This window comes from Schistocerca americana, chromosome 2, assembly GCF_021461395.2.
Source record: "Schistocerca americana isolate TAMUIC-IGC-003095 chromosome 2, iqSchAmer2.1, whole genome shotgun sequence".
Taxonomy (NCBI): Eukaryota; Metazoa; Arthropoda; class Insecta; order Orthoptera; family Acrididae; genus Schistocerca; species Schistocerca americana.
Window position 1 is genome coordinate 327,945,168 of NC_060120.1, and position 15,222 is coordinate 327,960,389.

At 43.5% G+C, this 15,222-nt stretch overlaps 1 protein-coding gene across 1 annotated transcript in view; it reads right to left on the bottom strand.

The window, feature by feature from the left end:
* The window catches only part of LOC124593996 (galactoside alpha-(1,2)-fucosyltransferase 2-like), a 131,545-nt gene that overhangs the window by 1,295 nt on the left and 115,028 nt on the right, over window positions 1–15,222 (bottom strand). Inside the window, exon 5 of the mRNA XM_047132347.1 lies at window positions 7,904–8,128. Coding sequence (XP_046988303.1) covers window positions 7,904–8,128 — 225 coding nt within the window. The remainder of the gene's footprint in view (window positions 1–7,903; window positions 8,129–15,222) is intronic.

The following is a 15,222-nucleotide window of genomic DNA, read 5'->3' on the forward strand; positions in this document are numbered from 1 at the left end:
ATCAGAATGTTTGACGTCAGTATGCTGTCTTTCACTTCGCCAAATGTATTGATTTCTTTTGTGAAGTGACTGTTGGTGTAAAGGGTTAAGAAGACTGAAGTTTTCCAAACGAAACGCAATGTCTACTAGGAAGAAATAGCGTCTCTGTTGGTAAAGTTGTTTTATCAGAACGGCAGCAATAGCGGCGCTGCGTTGTAGTAATATCGTCGACACAAAGAGCTGTGAAGAGACCCTATGTCAGAAAATGGGCTAAAGAATACGATCAAGAAATTTGAAGAAACAAATCAATTTGGTGACGCAGCAGAGAGAGGTGGCCCATTCCCATGGCGTTGCTGATGAAGCTGCTGTAGTTATACCCGATCGTGCAGTAAATGTTTGAAATTCTGCAGCCAGTGCTCGAGGTGTGTCACAGTTCAAAAGTTTTTCGGAGCATTATAAAATTGGCATCCTCACATGATTCAGAATTTTCACGAAATGAATACACAACGTACCCTACAACGCCCTGGCTTTGGCCTTCTATTTTGAATGCATGGAAATGGATAACAATGTGGCCAGGAGATGCTCTTTGGACAGACAAAGCACGTTTTACTCTGCATGGTGTCGTGAATGGACAGAACTGTCGCATATGGATTTCTACTCCGCCACGTGCTATGCAGGAGCATCCACTGCACTCAGCTTGTGTGACTGTGTGGTGTAATTTCACAAGCTCCTTCATTCTTGGTCCGTTTTTCTTTACCTTGTAGGCATGTTAGGTGCACATCGCCATCTGCACGTTATATGGATCTCCTTATGCAACTCATAGTTCCAGTTGTCTGATATGATCTGTTTTTGTCAACAATTTTAAAATCTGACTACTGACTTGTAGAGAAGTTGAAATCACAATTTTAGTGGCCATTAAATAGGCCTATAAATTTTCTTGAATGACATCAGTTCGAAGCTATCATATTTGAATTAGTGTAACTGTTTGTATCTCAGAGAGTTGTGACTGTACGAACCTGTTTGTAAACATTTTTTGCAAGGAAAAATTTAATTATTACTTTTGCATTCAGAAATTAAAAAGCTTTTCCCATTTTGTTAACACTATCTAAATAATTTGCACATTCATATGTTTCAAAAAATCAATTAGTTTTTGTAATTGTTGATAAATGAATAGTGTAGTTATTGAGAGCTAAGCGGTGTAATTGTTGAGGTTTAAATAGTGAATCGCCTCAGTGAATCAGTCTCGTCTCTCTTTCCCAGGCTTGACAGCGTTCGTTCGAGTTTTGTGCTTCTGAGAATGTAGAACTGACACATAGTCATATGTGGTGGTGGTGGTGGTGTGTTGAGGCTTATGGGCGCTCAACATCGAGGTCATCAGCGCCCTGACACACATTAAAAGGAACGGATGTGGACAGACCTAAGAAAACTAAAGCACACACTCAAAGAAAGCAGGAAAAGAAGGAAAATGCTACCTAAGAAAGTAAAACCTACGGAAAGGGGAAACATAGCAACAAGAATGTCACAGGAAATTGTTGTTGGCTGGCCACTTACATAAAATATTGGCGAGCTTGTCACACAGTGAGCAAATTAAAATCCTCTCCCTAAAATCTTTGTAAAAACATTTGACAGGGCACAGAACTTTAAAACTTTAGCCACATTCGTCCGAGTGTTGCCTAAAAGAGATGGCAGGTCCGCTGGCAAGTCAGCCGCGACCCGCTGGTCAGAAAATAAAACGCAATCCAATAAAACGTGGCGCACAGTGACCTGGACGCCGCAAGCACCACACATTGGAGGGTCCTCTCGCCGGAGAAGAAAGCCATGCGTCATAGGGCTGTGGCCTATTCGAAGCCGAGTGAGGAGAACCTCGTCCCGTCGATGGGGCTGAAAGGAAGTACACCACACACGCGTTGTGGGCTTGACTATACGGAGCTTATTGTCAGTCACTTCCAGCCACTCATCCTCCCACCGACGCATGACCCGTGAGCTCAACAGCGAGGTGAGTGCGTGCAAGGGGATAGCACACTGAGATACTTGTGGGGCGAGACACGCCTCCTTGGCTGCGAGATCTGCCCTTTCATTCCCAGCAATGCCGACATGCCCCGGAACCCAGCAGAAAGCTACAACCTTCCCCAGTCGCTGTAGTCGGATGAGGGCATCCTGGATGGTCTGGACAATTTTGTCTGCCGGATACAAACGTTGCAATTAGTGAAGGGCACTGAGTGAATCGGAACAGACAAGAAATTTAGGAGAGGAAGAATGTCTCATGTGCTCCAGTGCCCGCAAGATCGCAAACAATTCTGCATCAAAGACAGTAAAAGTCTGAGGCAGTCGGACCTTGAGGACACGATATGGAAAAACAACTGAGCAACCAACAGAATCCCCTTGTTTCGACCCATCCGTAAAAACAGCTACATAGTCGTGGTGCTCAGATGAAATGGCAGAAAATGCTGCATTAAAAACGGTGGCAGGAGTGCAATCTCTCTTGTACTGCAATAAATCTAAAATCACTCTGGGCTTCTTCAGTAACCAGGGTGGCAGGCGGTTAAAACCTTGGATTTGGGGTTGTACAGACTCCACACCGAGGGACTCTAGTACACGTTGCACACGGATCCCAAACGGCAACGTAGCCCGGGGACGGCGGGAAAAAAGGCGGTCCAGAGGTGGATGGGCAACAAGATGGTGAGCAGGCGATCTGGGAGCTGCAAGAAACCTACAAGACTGGCGCACCAGCAGGAGCTGCCGCCGGATGGTAAGTGGCGGTTCGCCAGACTCAGCACAGAGGCTGGGTACGGGACTGGTCCGATAAGCACCCGTGGCCAGTCGGATCCCAGCATGGTGAACAGCGTCAAGGATCCGCAAATCAGATGGCCTCGCTGACCCATATACTGTGCACTCACAGTCCAGCCGTGAACCATAGTCATATGGAACGGCGGTCCATTCTGGCGTTGTAAGTCGTACTCATATCCCCTGATGGACCAGGATTAATCTGTCTCCTCATTTCAAAATTAGAAAATAGCGACTAACGCACAACGCAAAGCAAAGCAGAGTAAACAAAGCATACGGTACCAGCGGGAGCGGAGTTGTTCGCTGAGGTTGGCAGTATCGTAAACGTGGTAGATCGGACCTGACATCTAGCGGTATCTTACGTAACCATACCTCAAAACACTCCTACCTAAAACAACCATATTAAATACAAATTACACAACAGCATTAACCCTATAAGTGGATATGACATGTATACCCGTCCACGACCTGCACATTCTATGTGGCTTCAAAGAACAGATACGTTCACAGCATTCTGTGATCTGTAGTTAATGGTAATGACGAGTTTCAGGCTTGGTTCACAGACTAACGAGTGAAAACACTTGAGTTTGTCGGTATAGAGCGGCAAAATAGGAAGTTCTGTGACTTCATCAGAAAGGAAAAACTGAAGGATCGTAAATACGCAATGATGTATAGAAATTAGCAGACGTTGATGAACGATATGAGGAATGTCGTAATGATCAGCATGTTCCGTGGCGATTTCCACGGCGATGCACATTATGTAGTAAATTCAAAGAACGGTATCGTGCAAAAGTCTATGTTAACTTACGATGGCTCTTATTTTTCAAGCTTAACTTTCTTCTGTGTGACACCCACTAGTTAGGTTCCATTGTACAAAAATAACTTGCGTGTAATTTACCCACTGTAGGAAACAGGAAACCACTATTCCTAGTCCCCTACATTTGAAAAAAGAAATTAAAAAGTCACATGAAAATTTCACTTACTTTTGATCTCAAAAAATTTTTCACGGAAATAGATGATTAACCAGCAATGTTAAATTTAATAACTGAATTTTTAGTATAGACTTTAATAACTCAATTTATAATACTATTATGTACAATCTTTGTGCAGCAAATAAGATGAGGAAACGAAATGTCTTTTGTAAATACCTATTCTTTGATAAAGTCACTTTTTTATGATACGGAAAGTAGCCGCGATACATCGATATGACTTTAAGCACCTACTGCTTCTGTTTCTCGTTTTTTGTAAATTATCGATTGTAGTCTTCCATGAACTCGGTGCCACTTACTGCTGGATAATTTTCAGCTTTCAGTTTGTGCTCCAGTTCTCGAAATTTCACCAAAGTTTCGTTTTCAAGCAGCTGCGAAGGATCTGTCATAAGGAACCTTCCACTCAAGTCTAATATGTTGAAAATAGTCATGTTTTATTCGAAACAAACTGTTCGATCCGATTACTAATAATGTCAGGGATTTAATCGGATGCTACTTAATATTTTAACATTTTTTGTGAGGATCTGGATTTATTTATAGAACTTAGGCGAGACGGACATCCTTGAAAATCTACGTAGGAGAGGATGTGTCGGATCAAGATTTTGTAGGTGTGGAGGGCAGTGGAGAGATGCCATTCACAAGTTCATCCAGTTACTGTTTTTAGTGTATTGTGAGTTTCCTGTTGGACGGTTAGAAGCTGAGGTTTCCATATAAGTTGCTGGCTGATGGTTAGTCCAAGATATTTTACTGTATTAGTTATCTTGATAGGATGATCGTAAATGGTAAGGTAGAAATCGCGAAGGCGGAAGGTGTGGGTGGGTTTGTTCTATAATTATTGCCTGGGTTTTGGAAGGGTTAATCTTGAAGAGTCCTTGTTTATACTAGGAGGTAAAATGATTGAGATGGAGTTGGAGGGTTCGTTGGGATTTCTGCGGTGTAAGGCACAGGGCGAGGATAGTGGTGGTATTAGCCACTAAAGTAGGTGGGTGGCAGACGCGGTATGGTCATATCGGCAGTGTAGAGGATGTAAAGGAAAGGAGAAACGACGGAGCCTTGGAGCATACCTACAGTGGGATGTAAGGTATGGGAATCGGTACTGTTAATAGTCACAAAAGATGGGCGATTATTTAGGAAGAATACTATAAGATGGACATACACTCCTGGAAATGGAAAAAAGAACACATTGACACCGGTGTGTCAGACCCACCATACTTGCTCCGGACACTGCGAGAGGGCTGTACAAGCAATGATCACACGCACGGCACAGCGGACACACCAGGAACCGCGGTGTTGGCCGTCGAATGGCGCTAGCTGCGCAGCATTTGTGCAACGCCGCCGTCAGTGTCAGCCAGTTTGCCGTGGCATACGGAGCTCCATCGCAGTCTTTAACACTGGTAGCATGCCGCGACAGCGTGGACGTGAACCGTATGTGCAGTTGACGGACTTTGAGCGAGGGCGTATGGTGGGCATGCGGGAGGCCGGGTGGACGTACCGCCGAATTGCTCAACACGTGGGGCGTGAGGTCTCCACAGTACATCGATGTTGTCGCCAGTGGTCGGCGGAAGGTGCACGTGCCCTTCGACCTGGGACCGGACCGCAGCGACGCACGGATGCACGCCAAGACCGTAGGATCCTACGCAGTGCCGTAGGGGACCGCACCGCCACTTCCCAGCAAATTAGGGACACTGTTGCTCCTGGGGTATCGGCGAGGACCATTCGCAACCGTCTCCATGAAGCTGGGCTACGGTCCCGCACACCGTTAGGCCGTCTTCCGCTCACGCCCCAACATCGTGCAGCCCGCCTCCAGTGGTGTCGCGACAGGCGTGAATGGACGTGTCGTCTTCAGCGATGAGAGTCGCTTCTGCCTTGGTGCCAATGATGGTCGTATGCGTGTTTGGCGCCGTGCAGGTGAGCGCCACAATCAGGACTGCATACGACCGAGGCACACAGGGCCAACACTCGGCATCATGGTGTGGGGAGCGATCTCCTACACTGGCCGTACACCACTGGTGATCGTCGAGGGGACACTGAATAGTGCACGGTACATCCAAACCGTCATCGAACCCATCGTTCTACCATTCCTAGACCGGCAAGGGAACTTGCTGTTCCAACAGGACAATGCACGTCCGCATGTATCCCGTGCCACCCAACGTGCTCTAGAAGGTGTAAGTCAACTACCCTGGCCAGCAAGATCTCCGGATCTGTCCCCCATTGAGCATGTTTGGGACTGGATGAAGCGTCGTCTCACGCGGTCTGCTCGTCCAGCACGAACGCTGGTCCAACTGAGGCGCCAGGTGGAAATGGCATGGCAAGCCGTTCCACAGGACTACATCCATGATCTCTACGATCGTCTCCATGGGAGAATAGCAGCCTGCATTGCTGCGAAAGGTGGATATACACTGTACTAGTGCCGACATTGTGCATGCTCTGTTGCCTGTGTCTATGTGCCTGTGGTTCTGTCAGTGTGATCATGTGATGTATCTGACCCCAGGAATGTGTCAATAAAGTTTCCCCTTCCTGGGACAATGAATTCACGGTGTTCTTATTTCAATTTCCAGGAGTGTATTTAACTGGAAGTGTCTAAGCCTGCTGTTTGAAAAGGAAATTGCAATGCCATTTACGGTCATAAGCTTTCTCTAGGTCAAGAGGGACAAAAACAGCGGATTTGTGATTGTTGAGCTAGTGGAATAAGAAATCAGTGATGTACAGGCGCTGATCATCAGAGGAAAAGTTAGAAGCCACACTGGTTAACGGGAAGGAGGTGTTGTTGGTTCAGGTATTGTTGGATATGTTAGGAAAGGATGGATTCAAAGACCTTGCTAAACACTGAGGCGAGTAGATGGGGCGGTACATGGCGGTACCAGTATGGGGTTTGTGTGGTTTGAAGAAAAGTAGGATTTTGGGGATTTTCCACAGCTCGTCATAGTAACCTTTAGAGAATATAGTAGTATAAAGAGTTGCAAGTGTGAGTAGAAAGGAGAGGGGGCATCCTTTGTGGTGCCGAGAGGTTATGCAGTCATGACCAGGGGAACTGCTGCATTTTTTATGAAGTACTCCTTTTATGTCGTATACTGTGATTGGTGTATTTAATTTTGTTCGTGGTATGCTATCGAAGTAGTGGAACATGGAAGTCAAGGGAGGGACAGTGGTACCTGTGCGCTCATGAATTATAGGTAACAGGGATTAATCAAAATGAGGATGATCACGAACTGAGAAGATGTCAGATAGATAGGTTTGCAACGTGGTCAATTTTTGCTCAGGATGTCAGATAGGCGATGATTATTGTGGAGAAGCATATAGTGAGGGATAGTGTAACTGCCAGTGAGTCGATAGAATGCCTTCCAGTACTTGGAAAAATTAATAGGTAGTGCATCTCTGGCGCCAGTCCCACCATTTCTTAGCATTTGATTAATCGTGGTGTCTCTGTGTATTTGCCAGTGTTGTATGAGTGTATCCTGGTCAAGGATTCTTAGAAAAGAGCGGTATAACCGACGGTAAGCACAGCTGAGGAATAGAGCTCTTGGGGGAGAATGGGACAATGAGAATGTATGAGGGTATACGATCCTTGGTAGACATGTGGGAGGATATAGCGCCTGGGAAGGTCTATTGTGGGAAGGACGTAGCATGGGGTATGTCATCAGGCTGCTGGAAGGATAGAGGGTGTTTTCCAAATTGGATCAATGTATTTCCGGTAGTCTTGGACAACTTTTCGACGGAAGTAGTGATGGAGTGCTTGGGGACGAGATAGTATGTAGAAATGGTGAGAATAACAGGTAGCTAGTCACTTCCAACTGGATTAAGGACTTCTGTAGTGTAGCGTCCAATGAGATTGGGAGATGCTAGGACGACATCGGTAGCGCTGTTGCTTTCAGAACAGGTGTGCCGTGGGATGAGGACAGTGTCACCCTCGAGGGAGTCTGTAAACTGACGACGCAGCTGAAGTTCTGCAGGGGACCTACTGTGGATGTTGAGGACAGTGGAAAAAACATAGATGGAAGTCCATCTATTCCCACACTTTACTAGGAACACTTCGCTGCTCCAGCGACCTATTGGTAATGGTGTTCTTGTTGCCACTCTGTGGACCAACATTTATTTGTCTTAGCGGCTGTGTTAACTACATTATTCTCGTAGTGCGTAAGCATATCACATACCTGAAAATCCCTGTTGAGTGCAGGCAGCAGAGTATTTTGACACCATTCACTGTCGTCGCTGGCCACAATGAAGGCGAGGGCAGCGGGCTCTGGCTGGAGCAGTTTGCGCATGCGCTTTGCCGCCCTGCGGTAGTAGCCCACCTCTGCCATATTTTTGGCATTGAATCTATGGATCAAGTATGAAGCGTAGTCCGAGCGACGAACATGTATGCTGACCGTTAACACCTGCACACAACAATAGATAGCTTCTGTGACACATACTCTATCAATGTAAGATGAATAACTTAATATTACTATTACACTCATAGCATGCATTCGAAATAAAATAAGGACTAACTAGAAATCTAAATTAGGCGGTTATACTTCAGAAATACCAATGTGCCTTTCATCATTTTACATCCTGACACAACCAGGGGACCCTGAAGATAAATCGTTTCAAACGCCAGACAAGTGTTATGAGATGAAACACCTGCAGCTTCTGCCCCATTACTTCTACCTAATCATTTATGGCAGTCCTAATCTTTAACTAACATGTTAAAACACCTCGGACTACCCCTTGCCTGTAATCTAACGTGGGAACCCCTTCTATTAAGCAGACAATACACTAAAGTCTCTAAAACTACACACATCAAAAAAAGTTTTGCATCACCTCGGTTCCGTGAGTTCCGGAACCTGTACAGAAAACTGGAATAGAAATCAACATAAACATCATTTCCGCCCTTTTTATTGCTAATGAAAACCACACATTGCATGTTGTACCAACATACAGCGAGACCTTCATAGGTGGTGGTCCAGATTGCTGTACACATCGGTACCTCTAATACCCAGTAGCACGCCCTCTTGCACTGATGCATGCCTGTATTCGTCGTGGCGTACTATCGACAAGTTCATCAAGACACTATTGGTACAGATTGTCTCACTCCTCAACGGCGAATCAGCGTAGATCCCTCAGAGTGGTTGGTGGGTCGCGTGGTCCATAAACAGCCCTTTTCAGTCTATCCCAACCATGTTCGATAGGGTACACGTCTGGAGAATATGCTGGGCACTCTAGTCGAGCGATGTCGTTATCCTGAAGGAAGTAATTCAGAAGATGTGCACGTGGGGGCGCGAATTGTCGTCCATGAAGACGAATACCTCGCCAATAAGCTGCCGATATGGTTGCACTATCGGTCGGAGAGTGGCATTCACTTATCGCACAGCCATTACGGCGCCTTCCATGACCACTAGCGGCGTACGTCGGCCTCACATAATGCCACCCCAAAACAGCACGGAACTTCCACCTTGCTGCACTCGCTTGACAGTGTGTCTAAGGCGTTCAGCCTGGCCGGGTTGACTCCAAACACTTCTCCGACGATTGTCTGGTTGAAGAGATATGCGACACTCATCGGTGAGGAGAACGTGATGCCAATCCTGAGCGGTCCATTCGATATGTTGTTGGGTCCATCTGTACCGCGCTGCATGTTGTCGCGGTTGCAAATATGGACCTCGCCATGGACATCGGCAGTGAAGTTGCGCATCATGCAGCCTATTGCGCACAGTTTAAGTCGTAACACTACGTCCTGTGGCTGCACGAACAGCATTATACAACATGGTGGCGTTGCTGTCAGGGTTCCTCCGTGCCTTAACCCGTAGGTAGCGGTTATCCATAGCAGTAGTATCCCTTGGGCGACCTGAGCGAGGCATGTCAACGACAGTTCCTGTCTCTCTGTATCTCCTCCATGTCCGAAAAACATCGCTGTGGTTGACCCCGAGACGCCTGGACACTTCCCTTGTTGAGAGCCCTTCCTGGCACAAAGTAACAATGCGGACGCGATCGAGCCGCGGTATTGACCGTCTAGGCATGGTTGAACTACAGACAACACGAGCCGTGTACCTCCTTCCCGGTGGAATGACTGGAACTGATCGGCTGTCGGACCCCCTCCGTCTAATAGGTGCTGCTCATGCATGGTTGTTTACATCTTTGGACGGTCTCTGAACAGTAAAAGGGACTATGCCTGTGATACAATATCCACAGTCAACGTCTATCTTCAGGAGTTCTGGGAACCGCGGTGATAAAACTACTAAAACGGGGACAGTATCTCTCCAATTTATTTTACATCTACAATGTCTTTATCTAAGCCATTTTTCCTGTTACTGAAATATTTAGCATTATTTATGGGATTCTGTTAAGTTTTCTTCAGATATTTGTAATATCGTTAATTCCTCAATTAGAAGATTTTAACTGAACGTTGTGATTTAAAAAATTAACTGTTTTGGAAAAACTCAAAAGCAGGAAATGGTGTTATTTTGGTATTTAAAATTTATAATATTTTCTGAATAAATTTAGGAATGATATTCTCAGACGAGGAACCGTTTTGAAATCCAAACAGTGAAGCACTGAATACCTTTTTTCTGTTCAAATATTTTTCTCCAATATATATGTATATAATTAACTGATATATACAATGTATTCATTATTCAGTTCATAGTATAATAATACTAAGAGTCTAGAAGACGTTGAACACATCAGAAAAATATAACACAGAATATAGATTGTACCTTGCTACTAATAGTCTTAGATTTGGTTAGTTGAATGAATATAGCTTTATAATCTGGGCTCAAGTATATCATACTGATGTTATAGAAATTCTTTATAAGACTGGTGTCTTTTATCTGGGACATTCTCTGCTGGATCTTAAGAGACACTGTTATTAGGATTCAATTTAAAATGCTTGTTACAAAAGATTTATTCCCTTACATAGTACAGTAGTTTCTCAAACATTCGAAAATAAATGCTAGTAAGAAAATTGGATGGTACTCTTCTTTCCTGTCATATTTCTAGTGAAGAGGATCAGTAATGGTATTTTTAATTAGTTTGTAAAACTTTCCCGTATTTGTGATTCAGTACACACATCACTAAAGAAACAATCTCTTACACTGCAAAGACCTGAGGTTTGTTCAAAAATTCTTAAACATGAACATCAACTTTTGACTCTGAAAACTGATAATATTCCATCTACTTAAGAAAAGGACACTAGTGCTACTTCTGGTTATTTAAAATTTTGTGGAATGATATTTTCAGTGCGTCATCCAGCTGTACTGTTTGATTAGTTTACTCTTCTAGAGTAGTAAGAGGCAACCTGTAATAATTACTTAAGAGAAGGTGAACTTCTTAGCCAAAATCTCTTGCAAACAACCTTTATTGTGTATTATCGGTTTCGGTAACCATGGTTTCCATCTTCAGATTTCGATAAAATGTTATTCTTTGTCTCCTATATTCCAGCTATACAAGTGCTCTTTCTAACCCATTGGCTGGTATTTGAGGGACGAGAGGAACGATTCATTGGCAAGTCAAGGTTAAAATCGCAATATACAGAGTAATTCGCCAGATATTCTCATCCCTTATCATACACTACTGTGTACTTCATTGCAGTCAGGGCACCGTTAGCTATTGATATTCAAAGAGAAACCCCATCACAAGGCGGATTATCATGAGTGAGCTTAAGTGCGTATCTTTAACCAACGTGGCAGCGTTGACGTTGGGAACTGTGGCCGCCCTTGGCCCAACAGCGTTTTCATTTGTCGACTGCCGTGTATCTGTGGCCACAGGTGGGACCAGAACCAACCACAGTGGCTATCATTCAGTTAGATAAGCAAAGTCTTGTGCAGTCCCTTAGCAGACAAAGCGTTGGAAATGAGGAGTAGCAACGAATTGTGTCTCATGAAGGCCTAGACAAGTGCGTTCCACCCTACGATGACCCCTTCCCTAGCTTTCTGCAAAGTTTTCTGTAGTTCTGTCCACACATCTGATTGCCCAGCTAAGGTTCGATTCTCACTAATCGAATTATTTAACAGTAACGTTTGCAGCTAGTGTGTAGCAAGCTCCCTCTTTTCCCACATTAAAAGACACATATAATCCTCAAGGAAGCTCCGGTCTGCAGCGTTTCTTCCTTATCCCGAATTAGGTATCCTTGAATTCGTATGGACTCTATGTTGAATGGACAGGTTGATTTGTCATCTTTACCTTCGAAAAGCGCCTTTATTCTGCAAGTCATCTGCGTCTCTATCTCGAGCCTTTTTTTGTGTGTCTGTCTGCCAGTGAAAATTTCTCATACTTTCTACAAAATCCTCGAGCTAAACAAGCCTCTGACCATTCACACAATTCTTCTCTAACACTTTAAGCGCGTCGTCAGATCCGTGAGACTGACAGTAAACCTTTCTTTTGGCCGCAGTCAGTCCCCTGCGCTTGACGGAGCACTTTTCGTATGGGAGAAGTCAGTCCGTGGGGACTGGCTGCGCACTTTTGATGTGGTCGGTATAAGTGCGTGGGAACGGCAATATCAGTGTTAAAAAAACAAGTGTTATAATTTTAATGAAATTTATGAAAACATTAAATATGAAAATGACGTTTAGATTTGCTCGTTTAGTTAATTGCACATTTAGTTAATTTTGTAGCTACATTGCTCTCGAAAGTTTTTGTGTTTCTCCTGCAACATTCCGAACAATATCTACGCACTTCATGCGCTTTTCCTTCTATTGTTTGCAACTGGTGTCTGCTTCTTCTTGTATCGTCACTGACTGGAGTTCCTTCATGTGAATGATGCTTGAGCACGTTTGCCAACTGTTTCCGAAATCTTCTGATTGCCATTTTCTGTCCCGTCATAGCTTGTAATTCAGGTAACTCATTCACAATAGCGTTGTCAAAAACATCGAATGATAACATTCGATACCATTTACTGTCTTTCTCAGTGGACTGCTATATGCACTCTTGCGATCAGAGAGGTTAACAGCAGTTTTTTCCTTATTACATTCAGTAACAATATACGGTTTTTGGCAAGTCCTCTTTTGGATGTCATGTTTTCCATTTCACTCGAATGTTTGCTGGGAAGAACCAAAACATCTCTTTCGTCTTTCCATTTCAGAACCGCAATTCCTTGACTATTCTCTTTTACAACCAGTGTCCAGCTTTTCACTTTTGGAAGCTACAGGTTCTTTGGGAATTCCTTTGCAATTTAGTCGTAGGGTACTAACAAAATGTGCATTCTTTGTTACAAATTTTCTTGCCAAATCTATACCGTAAACCAATTATTTATCGGTTGATATGTAAGTAGGCTGTTTAGGTTTTTTTATTGGTAACGCCACATAGCGCTCTGTATGAAAATCACTGGCTGTGCTGTGTGCAGTCTGTGGCTGGTTTGCACTGTTGTTTGCTATCGTAGTGTTGGGCAGCTGGATGTGAACAGCGCGTAGCGTTCCGCAGTTGGGGGTGAGCCGCCAGAAGTGGTGGATATGGGGAGAGAGATGCGGAGTTTTGAGAGCGGATGATCTGGACGTGTGTCCATCAGAGACAGTAAATTTGTAAGACTGGATGTCATGAACTGATATATATATATATATATATATATTATGACTTTTGAACGCTATTAAGGTAAATATATTGTTTGTTCTCTATCAAAATCTTTCATTTGCTAACTATGCCTATCAGTAGTCAGAGCCTTCAGTAGTTAGAATCTTTTATTTACCTGGCAGTATTGGCGCTCGCTGTATTGCAGTAGTTCTAATAACGAAGATTTTTGTGAGGTAAGCGATTCATGAAAGGTATAGGTTATTGTTAGTCAGGGCCATTCTTCTGTAGGGATTATTGAAAGTCAGATTGCGTTGCGCTAAAAGTATTGTGTGTCAATTTAGTGATGATCAGAATAAGTAAAGTGAGAAATGTCTGAGTACGTTCAGTTCTGCTCAGCTGTTTGAAAATCAAATAACGTAAGAGGTTTATCAGCACAGTCATTCATTAATTTTTCTAAGGGGACGTTACAGATAATATCTGGCGCTTATTGAACATATGTGGACATAAATTCTTCACAAAATTTGTTCATGTTGTATTTTCTGTATCATGTACTTTGCCAGTGCGAATTCGAAAACTGAAGCAGTATCCGTTAATGTAGCACAGTTTAAACGATTTGATGGCTCTCTTGTTCCAGATATTAGCTCAATATAATTTGTCCTCGGAATGGTATTAGAGACTCTTTAATATATAGTATTTCAGCAGGATCATAATATTTTTTACAATTTTTGTTCAGTTGGTCGATGCTGAATTATAATTTTGAGAGACAATCTAAAGCATCAACTTTTGTACTGTATGTAAAACACAGAATTCTCAACAGAATTTCGAAAAGATCTCATTACCTTTCGGGAGAATTTTTGAATGAACAGTAGATACTGGGACCACTATAAATGTATAGATGGAAGTTTTACCAATCCCATCCACATAATCCAAACAACCACTTTATTTCATACTTATTTGTTTCCAGTCATTGATTCAAATGTTTGGAGATCATTTCCGTTTGTGTAAAATAAATATTTGTTTGTTCACTGATGTGTTCAAATATTTCATGTGTTATAAGCAGTCGATAAAAATCTCCGACTTTGTTACATTTTTACAGATTTTCACCACTCACTTTTCTATCATGGGCACACGTAAAATGCACGATATTCGGCTGGTTGCCTCGAGGACCGAATCATCAGACGAATTCTCACTTTCTCATTACAAGGCGACTGTTACGTGATACAAATAACGCACCCGAAAATTATTGTCTTCTCCTCGAGACTCTTTTACTTCTATGGGCTACAAAACTTTTTGAATATCATCTCTGTGAAGCTAGTCCCTCCGTAAACAACTGTGGCTCCTCTAATTGGTCATCCGTTGGATGTTGTCTTCTTACCATACCACGATCTTTTATATTCCACTTCCACAACCGTCTAGGGTGTGCTGAAAAGTAATGACTCTGAGTTTTTTGTGTGGATACTCTAAAAGATTTTTTTTAAAACGTAACTTTATTAACATTCTTAAGCTTTATTCGCCAACTCTACATGTATTTTCCTGAGTATAGTAACTCTGGCGAAGAACATACTTCTTCCAACGAGAGAGCAGTTAGTTGATACTGTCACTGTAGAACGTTTGGTTTTGTTGACAGAGTCACAACCTCGCCACTGCTTGCAACGCTTCATAACTATCAAAGCGAAGTCCTCGAAGGTGTTCTTTAAGTTTTGGACCTAGTTGAAAATCGGATGGGACCAAGTTAGGACTGTCCGGAGGATGATCGATGATAGTGAACACAAAGCGACGGATTGTGCAGATGTCGCGCCCCTCCTGTGTGGTCCGATACTTTCATGCCGAAGGAAAGGGTGCCCCATGCGTGGACGAGCTCGTCGAATTAGTGCTTCATGTTGTCACAGTAACTTGCAGAGTTCGTAGTGGCGTCTTTAGTCATAAATTCCAAATGCACCGCAGTTAAACATCCCACAACACTATGAGCTTGACTTTGCCTACTGATGGCGTG